The sequence below is a fragment of the Gopherus flavomarginatus genome, chromosome 1 (assembly GCF_025201925.1).
Source record: "Gopherus flavomarginatus isolate rGopFla2 chromosome 1, rGopFla2.mat.asm, whole genome shotgun sequence".
In the NCBI taxonomy this organism is placed as follows: domain Eukaryota; kingdom Metazoa; phylum Chordata; order Testudines; family Testudinidae; genus Gopherus; species Gopherus flavomarginatus.
The window spans coordinates 234,055,071-234,074,353 of record NC_066617.1 but is presented as its reverse complement, the minus strand read 5'-3'; the positions used below and the strand labels follow the sequence as shown (position 1 = coordinate 234,074,353).

The following is a 19,283-nucleotide window of genomic DNA, read 5'->3' as shown; positions in this document are numbered from 1 at the left end:
CTAGACTGTTCTCAGTGGTACCAGATGACAGAACAAGGAGTAATTGTCTCAAGTTGCAGTGGAGAAGGTTAAGTATGGATAGTAGGGACACAGAAGGGTGGTGAAGCACTGGAATGGGTTACATAGGGAGGTGGTGGAATCTCCTTCCTTAGAGGTTTTTAAAGTCAGGCTTGACAAAGCTGTGGCTGGGATGATTTAGTTGCGGACTGTGGTCCTGCTTTGAGCAGGGGGTTGGACTAGATGACCTCCGGAGCTACAGGGCATTCTTCCTTCAAGAGGAGGTTTCATTGACATTTCCCCAACTAGCTGTAGCTTTATCCTGTAGCCCAGAGAGCTAGTCTTAGCATTTTACTTTATTTAGCACTAATGCAAAGAACCTGCAGGCCTGTATCCTGTATGGTAGGGGTTCTCAAACTGGAGGTTGTGACCCCTCCGGCTGTCGTGAGGTTATTACATGGGGATCACAAGCTGTCAGCCTCCACGCTAAACCCCACTTTGCCTCCAGCATTTATAATGGTGTTAAATATATAAAAAAGTGTTTTTAAATTTATAAGGCGGGGGGTTGCACTCAGAGGCTTGCTAAGTGAAAGGGGTCACCAGTACAATAGTTTGAGAACTACTGCTGTAAGGCATTAACTTAAGCAGTTAGCATAAGACTTAGAAGCCTGTGAACTTTGGCAGAGATAAGTGGCCTGTCAGTGACCCTGGGTTTTGGGGAATTGGGAACAGCGTGCTGGAGGGCTGGTGGAAGGCTGTATAAAGTGTTACCAGGTAACCACAGGAACAATTAACTGAGACTAGACTAGGATATTTTAGGATAAAATGTTGGCAAATGCTTAATTGCGAACTTGCCTTGGGAACGAATTGATAATGGTGATGGTAATAAGCTAAAATAATTAATATACTAACCTATAGGGTAAGGAGACCACAACATTATTAGGGTGAAGAAGGTAGATCTGGACAAGGGAGGCTGGACATTTTGTATGAATATTCACGACAGTCCCTAGGCCCTTTAATAAGCCAGACCACCAAGTAAGAGGGATCTGACCTTATCTGGATCTAGATCTGGATCCTCAGACTCGTTTGGCGTGCCAGTGACAGAGCAGGACCGTTGTCTCTTACATCAGATTCCCAAGAAAGGGTGTGAGTATATGCAAGGAGTGGTAAAAGATACTACTATAGTTCTGTATTTTTGCTGTCTTTTTATGTGGTAGGGAGCATTTGTGTCTTGTGCTAATAAAATTGCTTCGAGTTTTGCTTTGCCCATAGTGTGCATGTCTTCGTTGTGCACACCGGGGTTCCCGGTCAGATACTAAACCTGATAATCTCGATTCTGTTGTGCCTGTTTCTGGGACTAGAATCCTACAATTGCCCAGCTCATTAGTGTGTAATTAATTGGAAATCAAATCATTAATAATCCATAACCACTTAATCATTGGGCAACAATCACTAGCTCTAGCTATCATGTGTCTAATGCAGGGACCATGTCTACAAACACATTTGTAAGAACCTCAGCTCAGTGAGGCCCTGAACCTAATTTTGGACATCACCACAGTATAAATAATAACAAAGAGCAGTCTGCCTGGTTGGAAGCAAAAAGTGCCTTATTCACTTCATCATGCTACTTGTAGCTTTATTCTTTGCAGTGGGATGAACTGGAACACAGAGAAAGAGAAAAGTAGAACAGGAATGAGCTCACAAAAAGACTAAGGGAGGAGTACGATGAAAAGTCTAATTATAGTGTGTCCTGGATGTTTTTAATCCCCAAACTAGTACGGAAGTAATGGTATGTGATTAGAATTGCATACAAGGGTTATTATATGTGGAGGGAGGTGTAATTGATGGAGTGCAGTTCAAAATAGGGAAATAGCAGGCAACTAATGATGAGATGTCGACAGGTCAGAGTGGTGCAGAGCCTTTAAACTGAGCATAAGGAGTTTTGAACTGATGCTGGAGGGGAGGGAGTGTCAGTGAAGAGACTCATGAAAGGAGTGATGTGGACAGAGCTCTGGGCTCAAAGATGAGTGTTGTGACAGCAGTGTGGATTGACTGCATATAGATTTTAGATTGGGTTACACATGACGACACACATGGGTATGAGTGGATTATGGCAATCCTGGGTCCTAGGCATGGCTCCACACATGGTCTCCAGGCCCCACTTTGAATGCTATCACCATGGCTAGCATGGATCCCTACCAGGGCCGGCTTTAGGCCGATTCACCTGATTCCCGAGAATCGGACCCCGCGCCTAAGAGGGCCCCGCGCCTTAGGCGCCTTTACAATTTTTTTTACTTTCCCCGGCTGCGGTCTGCTCCGGGGTCTTCTATGGCCCCACTTCCCTGACCAAAGCGCCGGCGGGAGCGCAGCAAGCCCCACAGCCCCACTCTCCTGGCTGGAGCTCCGGCTGGAGCGCAGCAAGCCCCGTGGCCCTGGCTGGAGCTCCAGCTGGAGCACGGCAAGCCCAACCCTGCAGCCCCGCTCTCCCGGCTGGAGCTCCGGGCCCTTTAAATAGCCCCCAGAGCCCTGGGGTAGCGGGGGGGTTGGGGGCTATTTAAAGGGCCGGGGATCCAGCTACCTCTGCTGCACCCCTTGCCCTGCTCGCACCAGCCCCGCCTCCCCGCCTGCAGCCAGCTCTGCACCCCCTGCCCACAGCCACCCCCTACCCTGTCTCCAACCAACCCCTGCCACACACCCCTGCAGCCCTGCCCAAAGCCAGCCAGCCCCTCACACACCCCTGCCCACACCAGCCCTATACTGCCCGCACCCACTGCCCTGTCTCCAGCCAACCCCTGCTGCACCCCCCTGCCTGAAGCCAGCCAGTCTGCACTCCTCTGTCTCTAGCCCTGCCAACCCCTGCTGCACCCCCCTGCAGTCCTGCCTGAAGCCAGCCCGCCCCACACTTCCCTGTCTCCAGCCAGCCTCGCACCCCTTGCCCTGCCTGCAGCCAGACCCTACCTCCAGTCAGCCCCTGCCCTGCCTCCAACCAGACCCATGTCTACTGCTGCCCTGAGTTCCCAGGGCAGTAACCCTGCACACTTGCTTCAATGAGGGGGACAGGGAGCAGCTGGGACCCACTCATGTGCACACCCCCAGGGAGTGGCGGGGACCCACACATGTGAAATGGCAGTCATTAATAACCAATCAACAGCATATATGATGCAATGTACATAATATATAAACTTATTATTTATATGGTTATGGAAAGTAAATAATACATGGAAGAAATGAGAGGCTAATATTTTTACATGTTGTTGTTATTGGTTTTTGTTTGTTTTTTTTTTTTTTTAGTCATCCCTGCCAGGGCCCCGCCGAAAATGTTCGAATTGGGCCCCGCACTTCCTAAAGCCGGCCCTGATCCCCACGCAAGCTATCTGCTGGGGTCGGGAAGCAAGGGCTGCCACTACTTCTCTTCGGGAAGGCTAGAGCCTCTCTCTTCACCAGCTCATCATTTCCTAGACAAACACCTGTCAGGGATGGTCTAGATAATACTTAACACAAGCTAGATAGCCTCTTGAGGTCCCTTCAGTCCTACGATTCTATGATTCCTGATTTCAGATGGGATGCGATCCTGACCTCTCACTGGCCACCTTATTAGAGAATGTTGTGTGAACCCCTACACCAGAGGGTGCAGGTGGTGCAGGCAACAGCCTTCCCTGACAACCAGGAAAACACCTCCCTCCCTTCTAAAAAGGCATCGGCAGCTAGAGTGCCCTTGCACAGGGAGCAGGAACCAAGGAGCTTCTTGTGTGAATACCAGAAGATCAGCAACAAGCAGGACCCTGTCTCTTCTTTTTACCAGCAGCCCAGCGGTGGCAAGATGGGTCCATCTGAGAAGAGTGGCAGCAGCAATAGTTGGGGATACTCAGCCCAATGTACATACCAAAGTTCCTGCTGGGCTGGACATAGACAGGCTGCCTAAGAGGCATCTTAGTGGTCACCCCATTGAGATGAGTCTGGAAGCTCACCGAGTCAGTGGATGAATTCGGAGCTAGAACTTATTAGAGGGAAATGAACCTCGTCATAGGGTGAGCTATGCCCTTTTGTAGGGGTTCAGTGTTAAGTTCCGTTTTGTGCCTGATTTTTCATTCCCCAATTACAGGAATTCTGGGGTTTGTAGTGCCATTAGACTTGTAGACTAGGAGGAAGGAGAATAAAAACCAAGCCATTTTGTATTGCCATGTGAGACCTGTGGAGAGCAAGGAATAATTCATAGATTTATGAGCTCAGTAATTATTATTAATATTTGGGAGTGTCTGTGCTGAGAGACCTGAACGGGAACAGTTTAGCAGTTATGTTTCTGCAGGGAAGGGTGACTACTTCCTGGAACATCTGTGCCAATAGGTGAACCCAGGCATCTAGGGGGTAGGACTTTTTGAACCTATGACGCAAAGGTAGAAGGGCTCTTTGTATCACTAATGAGAAGGATGGGGCAGCCTGAGGAGGTGATCTGAATGTTTGGGGTTTTCCAGAACAAGTGTTGAGACACAGTGAGTCCTCGCTTAACGTTGTAGTTCTGTTCCTGAAAAATGCTACTTGAAGCGAAACGATGTCAAGTGAATCCAATTTTCCCATAAGAATTAATATAAATGGGGGGATTAGGTTCCAGGGCAATTTTTTTCGCCAGACAAAAGACATTATATGCATATATAGTATATATTTAAATAATTTTAAGCAAACTATTTAATACTGTACTCACTAATGATGATTGTGAAGCTTGGTTGAGGTGGGGCATAGTGGGGTTGGGGCACGGAGGCTTACCCCACTCCACCCATCTGGCGCTCCTGCCAGGCAGCGGGGTCAAGGACTTGCCTGCTCCCCGTCTGGAATGCTGGGTGGGCGGAGTGAGATAAGCCCTCGTGCCCTGACCTTGCTCCCCAGCTGGAACGCCAGGTGGGTGGAACAGGGCAAACTCCCACTCAATGGCTGGAACGCCGTGCGGGCAGAATGGGGCAAGCCCTTGTGCCCTGACCCCGCTCCCTGGCAGGAACACCGGGCAGGCAGGCAGGTGGAGCGGGGTAAGCCAAACAACCTTATAACGGAACGTTGCATCACTTTAAACAATTATGTTTTCTAATAGATCAGCAATCTAATAATGAAACAATGTTAACTGGGATGATTTTAAGTGAGGACCTACTGTATTTTGTTTATTTTTAAACTGTACCCCAGGAAGGGTAGACTTTGTTTGTGGGAGGAAAACTGTTTGGATGCTAGAAGACTGACATTCCTGTGTATTTGTCTGAAACAGTGTATGTTGAACGGGGTCAAGGGCCTGTAGAAAGGCCATGGGATTTGTCTGAGGAGGGTATCCTTATTCAAATTATGTAAACATGAAAATAAATGTGACCTTAGGGCCAGACAGTGGTTCTTTCCACCTCCCCCAGCACAGGCAGTGTCTCTCTCTCTCTCTCTCTCTCTCTCTCCCCCTTCTGACTCAGTTTGCCATCAATTGAATTCTAGAAGCCTAAGCACATGTGTGGGATGGTTTTCCTAAGCTTTGTTTCATTTGTAGTAGTGCTTCCGATAATACAAAAAATGGTGCACATGGTGTACGAGAACTAACAATTTCTTGTTTGTTCACTATGACCGTGATCCATCAAAGCATGAAAACACATGCTTAACTTTAGCCTGTGTGTAGCCCCACTGAGGTCTCCGTCTGAAGTGAGCAGGAGTCTTCTCCTGTGCTTACGGTGGTTGGAGGCCTTAGTGTGACTTTCATTTGTAATGTATGTCCATGAATCTTACTCATGCACTTCATTTTCTCTAGCTGTGCTTGTGCTGTATACTTCTGAATGTATTTGTTGAGTCAGTCAGTAAGTCACCCGGGGAAACTTTGGCTGGGGGAGGGAAGAGCAGATTTGTCTTGTTGGAGTCATGTGGTTTTTCTGAGTCAACACCAAGTATGTTCCTAAAAAATGTATTTTTCCCAGTTGTTTTCTTAAAGTTAAATATGACTGGTTTTCTGCTTGACACATTCTTTTATCAGAAGGTACATCCCATTTATTTTCCTGTGCATTTCTTTCACGCGGTGTCAGGTCCAGACCCTTGTCCACCACTTTATCCAAATAGTGGGGGCTCTGGCACATAGGTGGATTCCTTCACAGCATATAACATTTCTTGTTGAGTGAGAAATGGTTCAGTGTGGAACTAGAGCTATCTCCTATAGACAAGTGCTTCGAGAGCTTTCCCCTCCACCAAATAGCTGCTGGATATGGGCAGAACAGGCCTTGTAAAATATTTGCTCAACATTTTGTGTGTGTGCAGAGATAACAGCCCTTTGAGCTGTCCTTGATCATGCAACCAGATTTCTGTGTCTACTCTGTGTCTGCTGGTGTGTCTTGCTCTGCAGTAAGGTTTTTATAGGAGGCTATGACAATTGATCTTGATAGCACAGCGGTGCAGTCTCTTTTTTGCACATTAAAATAGAAAGATTGACAGGCCTAGTGGTTCAGTGCAGGCTTTTGTCTTCCGGAATGAGGGACAACTGGGCTAAGCATTTTTATTCCTGAGGTGGGGGTAGATTAAATGTCATAGAAATAACATGTTTAGTTTTCCAGTTTCCATTTTGTTTTTTTAAGTTATTAGCATTTAACAGTGGAGTGATTTGAGGGGTAAAATAAACAAAAACCCTAAAACCAGCTGGATATTAGGATAATAAAAATTTGCTTTCAAAAATTTAAGTGGTTTCAGTTTTGAGGTGTAAAAGGAGATACTGAGCAATATGCATTTTCATTAGCTACTTCTTGTAATGGTTTCAATCATACATATTCTGAATACTATTCAATCTAAATACTGTATTTATTGACAAGATGGATCACTGATCTGTAGATTAAGGACTCTCTAAGTACATGTAGATGTGATAAATAGACTCATAACATTCCCTAGCCATATATATTATACACACTACTGATAATAGGAGACTCAGGTTTTCACTTCATCTAGAAGTCCTGACTGCTGTCATGAAAGAGATGGCCCACTACTGCAAAAGGTGGAGACTTAAACCTTGTAAAAGACGGGTTCCAGCTGCTTCCATTTATACCATGCAAAGGCCAACAAACAGCTCAGCATGTTCCCGAATGGATACTGGATGGTTCACAACCCAAAGTCTGTGTATCTTGGTGTTGCACTGGACAATACTTTGACTTGCAGGGAACGCCTTACCAAGACCTCATTGAAAGTAAAGACAGGAAACAATCTGATCAGCAATCGAGCTGGTTTAATGTGGGGAACCAATCTACAGATGCTACAGTTCTGGACTTGCTTTCTGATATTCTGTAGCAGAGTATTGCTTCCTGGTGTGGTTCAGCTCTTCACATAGACACTCAGCTCAGTGGAACTGGATAAAATAACAAGTACCAGGATAATGAGCGGCATGGCCTGGCTGGCATTCCGGTCCTATATTGCCCCTCCTGGCATCAGCAACACGTTGCCTTGCAGAGTCTGCTCCTTAAAAAGATGCCACATCTACCCGTTTAAAGATGTGTTTAATCTACCGAGCTGAAGCTCAAGGTGTGTTTGGACAATTCCCCTAAAGAATTTCAGTTTCACTTCCAAGTATCATACTAGGTAGCAAGGACAAGCTCAGACATAGCCAGTGCCCATCTTACGGCAAATCCCCTAGTTTGACTTTCTATGCCATCTTTGAGTAAAGCTCAGTTATTTCAGAGGTGGAGTGATCAGATGGAGACCACATATTTGCAGGCTGCATCTGTCAGCAAGGGCTGCCTGGTTCCCTCATGAATATAGTTTTCCAAGTGAGATGACAACCGTTCTGTGTAATTTCAGTTGCTGGCACTTAGACACTTTCATGGATTTTGTAATAGGCCTGAACCAATTTGAACTCAAGCTTCCATACGTTTGAATCAAAAACTGTAAATGAAACTCAGAGGATGTAAATGAATGGCTTGTCTATGGATATAAACTGGACACCAGGAAGTTTAGACTGGTATTAGAGGAGGGTTTTTAACCATTAGAGGAGTGAGGTTCTGGAGTGGCCTTCCAAGGGGAGTAGTGGGGGCAAACGACATATCTGGCTTCAAGACTAAGCTTGAGAAGTTTATGGAGGGGATGGTATGATGGGATAGACTAATTCTGGCAATTAATTGATATTTGATTATTAGCAGGTAAATAGGCCTAATGGTCAGTGATGGGATGTTAGATGAGGTGGGATCTGAGTTACTACAGAGAATTCTTTCCGTAACTCAGACATAGGTTAGGGGGTTGTTACAGGAGTGGGTGGGTGAGATTCTGTGGCCTGCATTGTGCAGAAGGTCATATTAGATTATCATAATGGTCCCGTCTGACCTTGAAGTCTGAGTCTAAACAGAGAGTGAGTGTGCAACAAGTTGGGGTGTAAGTCTACCTCGCCGCACAATCTATACTAGGCACCTGCAAGAAAATTTCTCTTAAGGAGTCTGTGACGAATGGCTGATTAAAGTAACTCAACAGTTTTATCAGAACAAACGTTGTTTAGTCACCCAAAGGTACATAGTAAGCAGTAAAAGGGATAAAAGCGCTGGTTCTCACCTCCAATGTATTCTTTCCTTGCACTTTATCCTTTCCATGTTAGGTAAGTTCCACTCAACCTAGCCATTCCAGTTCCTGGGCTGGTAGTTGACAGACCGCCCCTGGGACATCCTCCAGGCTCCTTGTTAGAAACTCCTCTCCAGTCATTGCTGCCCATTCATTCCCACTTCATCTCTAGGCTGGAGTTTTCAGAGGATTAGTATCCTCTTTGATCCCAAGTTCCAGCCTGAGAAGAATAAACCTTGCTAGTCTAGCTGGAATATCCACCTGCCTGGCTCCAAAGTTAATAGCTTCCCCGTTGTATCCATGAGAACCCTTGGGATTCTCTCTGACAGGACCTTTTCATTGGCATTGTTTTGGTTCCTGTTTCTCCCCCACAGCCTCTTTTGAGTTAACTCCTTGCAGTTGGGCAGAATAATATCAAGCAGCTAAACTGAAGTGCATATGGTAGTTATAAAAAAAAAAATACAGAATACTCCTTCATTCTTCATGCTGTGCAAACTGCTGGGAAGTATCAATGCTAATCAACCCTGAGCTCCATTAATGCAGCAATTTAAAAACTATATTTGGATGAGGGAAGATTATCCAGATCTTCATGAATTGTGAAAAGCTGTATGGGAACATTAATAATAATAATTCTCAGCTCATACATAGCACCGTTTAACAAAGTGTTTTACAACATTGAATAATGTATCTTTTTACAGATGAGCAAACTGAGGTACAAACAAGTGAGTGGTAGTGTCTATCTTTTAAGTGAAAAGTGTTAAAATTATAAAAAAAAACCTGTTCTTACGGCACATGTCTACACACATAGTTTCTAGGTAGTTTATTACTACCATGAAAATTACTGTTAAAATGTGTTAGATGAGCTCTTAAGTATTAATTTGAGTTGGAGACATCAGTCTATGAACTATATGGAGTATATTCTGTAGGCAATTTACTACTCATTTTAAAACCTCCCACTCTGATGTTTTTGCTTTCGATATAGGCTCCTCAACCGTTCTTGTCTTCCTCTATCAGATGCCTGTAAGCTTTGAGAGGGATACAAGACTGCATTATAGAATATTATTGAAGATTCATTTTTAAAAGCATTAATTTTCTTCTTAGTAAGAACACTTGATTTGTTAAACTACTTTAATCAGGAATGGTTTAGTTGCTTTATCTGGGATAATGTAGCAAATCTGACATTTATTTGTTTCTTTAACATGAGTAATCTTAATTTTATTAAGATTTCCAACATGCTCAAATATTAGAACTAAGCTCTGTTTTATTGCGAATGCCTATGTTTAGATATGCTTATTGAAATGTTTTTTTACTCCTTAAAGATACAGTGCTTATTTAGTGTGATTTTGTAATGAAATTCAGGCTATCTCTAGCACTCTATTGTAATTCTCTATTTTATATGTAAATTATATTTTGAAGCACTGTATCTTTCCTCAGTAGTGATTAAGCCTTCAAATAATGAAAAAGATGTTAGTTTGTTTGTTTTTAATGATTCATTACTCCTTTGGGAAAGACAAACTATGTACACTGTTATAGAATTCAGCAGTTTGGAATAAATTGTTTAGTACCCATAGATAGCTATTTTTCATTTTTATTTTTTTTTAAAAGTGCTCACTAGGTTACACTTCACTCTGTATTTCTCTAGAGGAAATAAATATATCTAAGATAGGTGGATATATATATGTCTTTTTTATTATTTCAGTAGCCTCATTGGTGGTCATTATGGTAAATATGAGATGAGGCCCCTGCTCACAATGTGGCTTATACAAATACCATGAGTAAAAGTTACCACTAGCATGGGATAGAGAGAGGAATGGGTTATATATATATATAAAAATAGTATGTTATAGAATCCTAAAATTGGACCAGATCATCCCATCTCCTTCAGGGTCTGGAGCAGGGGTTCTCAGACTTTTGTACTGGTGACCCCTTTCACATACCAAGCCTCTGAATGCGACCCCCCCTTATACATTAAAAACACTTTTTTATATATTTAACATCATTATAAATGCTGGAGGCAAAGTGGGGTTTGGGGTGGAGGCTGACAGCTCGCAACCCCCCCATGTAATAACCTCACAACCCCCTGAGGGGTCCCGACCCCTAGTTTGAGGACCCGTGGTCTGGAGGGTCTCTGAATGGATTCTATGTGTTGTGGTGTCCCCTGCATCCCTTCCCACTCCACACAGATATCCATGCTTCAGTTCATGCTGTTACAAGTCTAGACTTAGGCTCTGTGCCTATAACTCCCTGAGTGGTGGCATTTATTCACAGGACCTAGGACAACTCTTGCAGAAGAGGGAAAGGACCAGGTAATAAAAGTTGACTTTCCATGGGGCTGAGACCTCCCTGCTTATGTGTGGAGTTGGAAGGTCAGACATTCCAAAACCTATCCAGGCTGATGGGGCCCTTAGTTGGAAACACAGATGAACCTTCCATGTACCCCTCTTGTAGGTGTTTCTTTGGAGTAGTACAGTTTGGCCCAGATCAGCAATGGAGAGTGCTGAAGTGGAGATCAGCAGCAAGATGCTGGCAGAAAAAATGTGAATTGCAAGAAGCTATTTGAAGGAGGAGAAGTAATGGATAATAAATGGATGTAATTACAAATACATATAGAATGGATACAGCATCCCTATATAGTACCTAAGTGTGATGGATTTTCTTTATTACCACATAAGAAACACATAATAGGTTGATAGTAACAGGAGTGTGCATCACATGGGAATTGAACATTTACATAGCTTCTTGTGCCATTTAGTGCATTAACGTGCATAGTTTGCCACAAGGATTCTGTGATTAAACTGTAAGTGTTGGGAATTTATCATACTGGAACAGAGGAGTTAGCAAAGACTAGAACTGTTTTAGTCTGTTTTTTCTTCTCTTGATTGTGCTGCAATATATAGGAAAAATAATTGTAGTGATAGATATATGTGGCCATACCCTGAGTTCAAGTCCCTGTCACAGACAGGACCTTATAAATGATTGCAAATCACATTCCTTCATAACTACTAGGAATAAGTTGATTGAGATTAAAACTGAAAAGACTCCTTTCTGCAACCAGGAGATTGTCTGTCTGTGAGAATATTTCACAGGTCTGAAGCTACTCAGATGTCACAGTGGTAGGTGTGGTATGCAAGTATTGATAAACTAGAAAAATCAGACTTTCTCCTTTGTTTCTAAGTTTATTTTTTGCTAATTTTCAGCCACAGGACCAAGTCTTCAGGTTGGCCACATCCTTCAGGAACCTGGAGCTTGAACCAGGGCCCACCCTATGGATGGGAGATGACGACAAACAGAGATGGGAGAGACTACTTCATCAAGTAGGTTGAACAGATTTAGCATGAGCTTTTTGCTACAAATGGGTGAAGGTTGCAGTTCAGTACTATAACTCCAGTACTTAGCACTCTTTCTCTCTGCATCTTGAGTTGACATCAGCTTCAACTTTACCATATTCATATTCAACTGATCTGGTTTGTACACAAAGGGATGGTCTTGACCACTCTTTATTGTATCCTGTCTCTTTCATGCTTGCATATCATGGGTATCTTCTGATATTGATAGAAAGACAGATAACTTAAGGATCTGTTTTCTTGGTATCTGATGTTCTGCTGAAGACAGTTTCCTAGAAAAGAACCTTACAGTGAAGAATTACAGTAAATATGATTCACAAAACATCCCCCCCAGATTTAAAGAATGAGGCAAAAGATCAGTTTTGACTGGGACTAACAAATCTGCTCTGTCTCTGACATGTGATCTCTTTTAGTTTGCCTAATACATTCATCATACTGGCAAAGAGAAAATAAGTTCTGTGATCCTATCTAGTGTATAATCTAATTCTTAGCTGTGCAGGCAAATGGAAATCTAAGATCCATGATCCTTTGCCTCTGGGTTTAAAGGATTGTAAGAGAAATTAAAAGGAATGATTAGATTGTAAACAAAGTTTGTTTGCTTTTTTCCCCTTTAAAATATTCCATAATTACTCTTTTGAACTCTTTATGTGCCTCTGATTAAAATAGATTTTCCTATCTAAGTAAGTGGAGCTCTGCTTTGAACTGTAGTTTGGAACACTTTTTTGCTAAGAACAAATGAAATAGCAGAACCATCATTTGGTTTTACTCTATTTGCTACATATTAGTCTAATTTACTTCTGCAAAGACCAGGCTAAGTGTTATTTCAGAAGCAGGATTTCAAAAGTGCTCCACATCTAGAACTGGTGGTCAGAATTTCTGAAGAGCTCAGTTCCTGTTAAGGCACCTAAATTAAGTGTCCAAAATTTCAAAAGGCCCTAGAACCCAGCAGCAGCCATGGTTCTAACTTTAATTGTTCTTAATGGGAGCTCTGGGTGCTGAGCGCCTTTGAAAATCTGGGGTGAGATCCTCATCCACACTCTTTACGCTGGGTGAAAGGGTTGGAATGTTATAAAGGAGCCCTAAAAGCTGTGCATCTAGTTTAAGGCGAATTGTCCTGGCACAAAAACTGAGGCAGACAAAGAACTCACTCATAGGCACAGGAGACATAATGGAGGCAGGAAGGGTGCACTGGGGACAGAGCCACAGAATGTAGATTCTGAGTAGGCCCTGGGCAACCAGGGACATAAATTTAAACAGGCCTCAGGGTGTTTAAATTATGTCAAGGGCTGTAAACCAGCCCAGGACTGAGATGGTGTAGCCTACCCTAGCCACCCTCGCCACAGCCATTAGTTCTCATCCGTGGACTTGAACATTTTTCCCAACTCATATATCACATGACCTTACAGGCTGGGATGTTGTCATAGCATTCTTTCTCAAATCTGAACCTTAGAGTCCAGGAATGAGATACTAGCATGAATTTCCCTAAGCTTAATTACCAGCTTAGATCTGATAGGCTGCCACCACCCAAAAATATAGTGTTTTGGGGCACTCTGACCTCCCCAACCTTCCCTGGGGACCCCAAGAACCCAGATCCCTTGGGTTCTTAAAACAAGGAGAAATAAACCATTCCCCCACCTTCCCCCTCTCAGAACTTCCCTCCCTGGGCTATCCTGAGATACTGATCTAACCTCTTAAATCACCATACAGAGAAGCATCTCCCTTCCCTTCCACAAAGAGGCAAACAGATTCAAGAAAAACAGAGAGAGATTTTATCTCTCCCCCTCTCGTCTCCCCACCTGTCCTGGTGAGTTATCCTAATCTCCTGGGATAAAACAAGGGAAACAGAGAAAAAACAATCAATGAGGTTCTCTAAAAAGAAATATTTTATTAAAAGAAAGGAAAAAGTAAAGAATTATCTCTGTAACTTCAAGATGTAAATATTACAGGGTCTTATAGCTTACAGACACCAGCAAGAGACTTTCCCTCCAGTACTAATACAAATCAAAATATTCCCAGCAACTACACATATAAAAGTTAACCAGCCAGATCCACAAATGCAAATAGAGTAAACAATTAAAATACCTAAACCGCCTGTTTTACTTAGAGAGCCTGTAGTAATGTCTGGTCTCTCTCAGACCCTCCGAGAGAAGAACAAAGAAATCACACCCAAACTTCCCTCCACCCGAATTTAAAAGTATCTTGTCTTCTGATTGGTCTTCTGGTCAGGTGTCCAGTTTCCTGCTTGTAACCCTTTACAGGCATAAGAGACATTAACCCTTAACACTCTGTTTATGACAGATGTGTGTGTCAATACAATAACTCCTCACTTAATGTTGTAGTTATGTTCCTGAAAAATGCAACTTTAAGTGAAATGGTGTTAAGCGAATCCAATTTCCCCATAAGAATGAATGTAAATGGGGGGGTTAGGTTCCACTGGAACAGGTACAGAGAAGGGCTACTAGGATGATCTGAGGAATGGAAAACCTGTCATATGAAAGGAGACTCAAAGAGTTTGGCTTGTTTAGCCTAACCAAAAGAAGGCTGAGGGGAGATTTGATTGCTCTTTATAAATATATCAGAGGGATAAATATCAGGGAGGGAGAGGAATTATTTAAGCCTAGTACCAAGGTGGACACAAGAACAAATGGATGTAAACCGGACATTAGGAAGTTTAGACTTGAAATTAGATGAAGGCTTCTAACCATTAGAGCAAGGGTAGGCAACCTTTCAGAAGTAGTGTGCCGAGTCTTCATTTATATACTCTTTAATTTAAGGTTTCGCTTGCCAGTAATACATTTTAATGTTTTTAGAAGGTCTTTTTCTCTAAGTCTATAATATATAACTGAACTATGGTTGTATGTAAAGTAAATGAGTGTTTTTAAAATGTTTAAGAAGCTTCTTTTAAAATTAAATTAAAATCCAGAGCTTCTCTGACCAGTGGCCAGGACCCGGGCAGTGCGAGTGCCGCATAAAATCAGCTCGCGTGCCACCTTCGGCACACGTGTCATAGGTTGCCTACCCCTGCATTAGAGGAATGAAGTTCTGGAACAGCCGTCCAAGGGGAGTAGCGGGAGCAAGAGACATATCTGGCTTCAAGACTAAGCTTGATAAGTTTATGGAGGGGATGGTATGATGGGATAGCCTAATCTTGGCAAATAATTGATTTTTTATTATTAGCAGGTAAATATGCCCAATGCTCTGTGATGGGATGTTAAATGGGGTGGGATCTGAGTTACTACAGAGAATTGTTTCCTGGGTGCTGGCTGGTGAGTGTTGCCCACATGCTCAGGGTTTAGCCGATCGCCCTATTTGGAGTTGGGAATGAATTTTCCTCCAGGGCAGATTGGCAGAGGCCCTGGAGGTTTTTCGCCTTCCTCTGCAGTGTGGGGCATGGGTCATTTGCTGGAAGATTCTCTTCACCTTGAGGTCTTTAAACCACGATTTGAGGACTTCAATAACTCAGACATAGATTAGGGGGTTGTTACAGGAGTGGGTGGGTGAGATTCTGTGGCCTGTGTTGTGCAGAAGGTCAGACTAGATGATCATAATGGTCCTTTCTGACCTTAAAGTCTGAGCCTGAGGGTAATTTTTTTTGCCATATAGTACAGTACTATAGTTGGAAGATGCCCTTGCGTTACCCCACACAGGCACTGGAGACAATGAGGCAGGCAAGGAGGCTGAAGGTGCTGTAGGCTAGGAGAAGCACATTGCTCAGCAGCGGCAGCTTCCCCTACTCTGCAAGCACCAGGGGCAGGGGGCTCAACCCTCAGCCTACCCGTACCACTCCTTCCTCCAAACTCCCACTCTTAACCTGCCTCTTCTCCCCCACCCCACACCGCATGCGACATCCTCGCTCCTCCCCCCTCCCTCCCCTACCTCCTGCCCGCAGCAATCTGCTGGCTTCCAGCATTCAGGAGGCAGGGAAGAGGAGTGAGGACATGGCACACAGGCTCCCCCTCTCTCCGTCTCCTGCCTCCCGAACACCGCAAGCCAGCTGATTGCCGCAGGTAAGAGGAGGAGAGCCTGCGGGCTGAGTCCTCGCTCCTCCTAAACGCCACAAGCCAGCTGATTGTCGCGGGGGGAGTAGGGGAAAGGCGCTGATCCACAGGATCTGCCGGCACACGGGAGGTGCTGGGGGGGGACGTAGGGGAGCTGATGGGGGGGCTGCCAGCTGTGGACAAAGCAGTCAGCCAAACAATGTTATAGCGAAGCATTGCACAACTTTAAATGGAGCATGTTCTGTAATTGAGCAGGGATGTAAGATCGAAACAACGTTAAGCGAGAGGACGTTAAGTGGGGAGTTACTATCCTTCAAGTATCTTTTTGGGTAAACTGTATTTTAGGACCTCCAGCTACTAGCCAGCAGAGAGACTTTAAAAAGTCAGTAATTTTCTTTAATAATTACCTCTCGAATTCTTATGCTTACACTCTGCTAGACTAAATTCAAAGTGCTGTGGTGTTTCCATTTACAGGATTCTTTCTGAAATATTTTAGTCATTTAGTGTTTAACTGTCAGCTTTACTGAATATGATTACCCAGCGGTAACTAAAAATCCCAAAGACTATTTCCAAAATGCACTAATCAGGTATATAATTTGGGAAGAATCTTTTAGAATTGTGCATTTTTGCTATTGTTACAAAGGCCTAGTGAAGAATTTAGACAGGATCTTCCCAGAACTTTATAGCTGTCATTTGCTTTAACAGTAGTATCTAGCTAGTGAAGACAACCATTAAGCTTGATTCCTGTGTTCTCTAACTTCCAGAATGATACTAGTCACAAATGATGGTCTAATTCTCATGGATCAGTACAGAGCTGTACCTTACTATATTGAATGCATTAGCACTCATGAATTCTGTAAATTAATAGAGCATTTTCAAAGTTAATATCTTACTGGTAATTATCACCTCTTTCTGCAATTTTTGTTGTTTGATTCCCTCTTAATATGTTGAAGCCCCATATTGTTTTACTGCCTTTCAAAATATTGTCGAAATTATCTGATCAAAATTCCTTAACAGTCAAAAGGACCTTTTATGTTGCCAAATTATACTGACCTTAGCATTTAATTTTTGTATTTAGTGTGTTTTTAGTGCTCATAAAGATGCTAAATTAACATTCTAGAGATGATAGCCCTCTATTCCCTTTGGGGCCATTATTCTAGCTGCAATTGGCTATTTATTTATTTGTTTGGATGTATACAAACTGTAATTGAAGAGCACCCAACTGGTGTTCTGGATGCCCTTGACAGTTTTTTTAAAACGGTAACATAAGTAGGCCCATCAATTTTTCACACATCAACAACTGAAATTAGTTGAGTTTGCGCACAACCCCCAGCCCTTCCCAACACCCATTTCCTCGTAGCTCAGAGAAATGAGATGAACATTACCATGTTTTTACAGAACTGGGAACGAAGTTAGGACTTGTCTGTGCTTAAAATGCTACATTGGTGCAACTGCACCACTGCAGTTGGCCACTGTAGCGCTTCAGTGGAGACACTACCTATGCCAAGGGGAGGGTTTCTTCCATTGGAGTAGGTATTCCACCTTGCTGAGAGGTGGTAGCTAGGTTGATGGGAGAATTCTACTATCAGTCTAGTGCTGTCTACACCAGGGGTTAGGTCGGTTTAGCTGCGTCCCTCAGGGGGCATGTCTACACGACAAACTTAAATCAATCTGTGTTAGTATGACCTACAGCCACTGCGGTGGCTGATGTCCACACTACCCTCCTTCTGTTGGTGATGTGCATTCTCACCAGGAGCACTTCTACTGACTGAAGAGGGGCAGTGTGGGGGCTGAGAGATGGGGTCTCAGCTCTGCACTGTTCCCCACTGGGAACCCAGCTGCCCCCCGGGCTTCTCGCCTTCCCACTCCCTACCAGGAGTGACTTCTTACCTCCTCGAGTGGGAGCAGAGTGCTGGGATGAGGGGGGGCAGCTGGGCTCTAGCTGGAGTCCACCCCCAGCCTCCAGCTTTCTTGTCAATTTTCATGGAGCCCTGAAATTGACAAGAATGACAGCTAACAGCTGATGTACCTAATGCAGTGTCTAGAGGTACACTGTGTCGCCCTAACTGCATTGACTTGAGCCCTGCACCTCTCATGTGGGTTGTGTTATTAGGATGGTGATGTAGGGCACTTACATCGACAAGAGGAAGTCTGTAGTGTGTACACTGATGTAATTAGATCAGCATAAGCTGCCTTACATCAGCCTAACTCTGTAGTGTAGCCCAAGTCAGGGATGTGGAGTTTTCACACTCCTGAGTGCTATAGTTATACCAACTTAATTCCCTAGTGTAGACCAGGCTTTAGTGCCAAAGGCGGAGGGCCTAGCTGAGAACATCCTGCCAGCCACTCCCTCTCTTTTATACAGACCACTCTGGGACAATATTTCACTGACAGAGAGCCAGTGTGTTAGATAAATCATTTAGTGCTTTACAGGTCAAAACCAACATCTTAAAATCAATTTGGAAATCACGAGGCAGACAGTGTAGGATATAGAGCATAGATTTAATATGCTCATTTGCCACCAAATTCTGCACTGGATTTAATGTAGCCCCACGTAATGTTCATTGCAATAGTCTAATCTCATGGAGGCCAAGCTAAGGAACAATCCACATCTGAAAGAAAAGTGCAGCAACCTCTTAGCTGTCCACAGATGGAACAAAAACTGACTTGGCTGTAGCTGGTACCTGATTAAACTCTTAATGTTTAAAATACCCAAATACTTGGTTGATAAGTATAGCCATCTTACTAAAAGCTAAGCATGGTTTGACTTGGTCATAACTAAGATGGGAAAACTCTTTGAAAAAAAGTAAGGTGACTGAACTAATAGCACTGTCTGGTGTTGGACGTGGAGGATGGGCAGTCTGTTGCTGAACATCCTTAGTTTTGAATGGGAAGTAAAATGAGGTGCTGACAACTTCTGGCTATTAACAATTCTGTGGTACTTTTTAAGGCTCCTGTCCTTGACAAATGCCAATTAAGACATTCTGCCTCTTTAATATCCCTTTGCATTATAACCAGATACAATAGTTATCATAATTTCTCATCATTAAACTGTTTTGCTGTGTTGCTGACACCATTTTCATGGCTGGTATGTGTCATCTCTGAAATTGCTGTGTTTTCATGATAGTTAAACAGTTAACACTATGGGTATGTCTACACTACGAAATTAGGTAGATTTAATAGAAGTCAGGTTTTTAGAAATCAGTTTTGATACAGTCGATTGTGTGTCCTCACTAAGCGCATTAAGTCGGTGGTGTGCATCCACAGTACCAAGAATAGTGTCAACTTTCGGAGTGTTGCACTCTGGTAGCTATCCCACAGTTGCCGCAGTCTCCGCCGCCCATTGGAATTCTGGATTGAGCTCCCAATGCCTGATGGGGCAAAAACATTGTCGCGGGTGGTTCTGGGTCCA

At 43.5% G+C, this 19,283-nt stretch overlaps 1 protein-coding gene across 10 annotated transcripts in view; it reads left to right on the top strand.

The window, feature by feature from the left end:
* FRMPD4 (FERM and PDZ domain containing 4) overlaps positions 1-19,283 on the top strand; it is a 478,200-nt gene that overhangs the window by 290,615 nt on the left and 168,302 nt on the right. For all 10 annotated transcript variants that reach the window (XM_050963167.1, XM_050963177.1, XM_050963218.1 and 7 more), the window contains one exon: positions 11,727-11,843. In XM_050963167.1, coding sequence (XP_050819124.1) covers positions 11,727-11,843 — 117 coding nt within the window. The remainder of the gene's footprint in view (positions 1-11,726; positions 11,844-19,283) is intronic.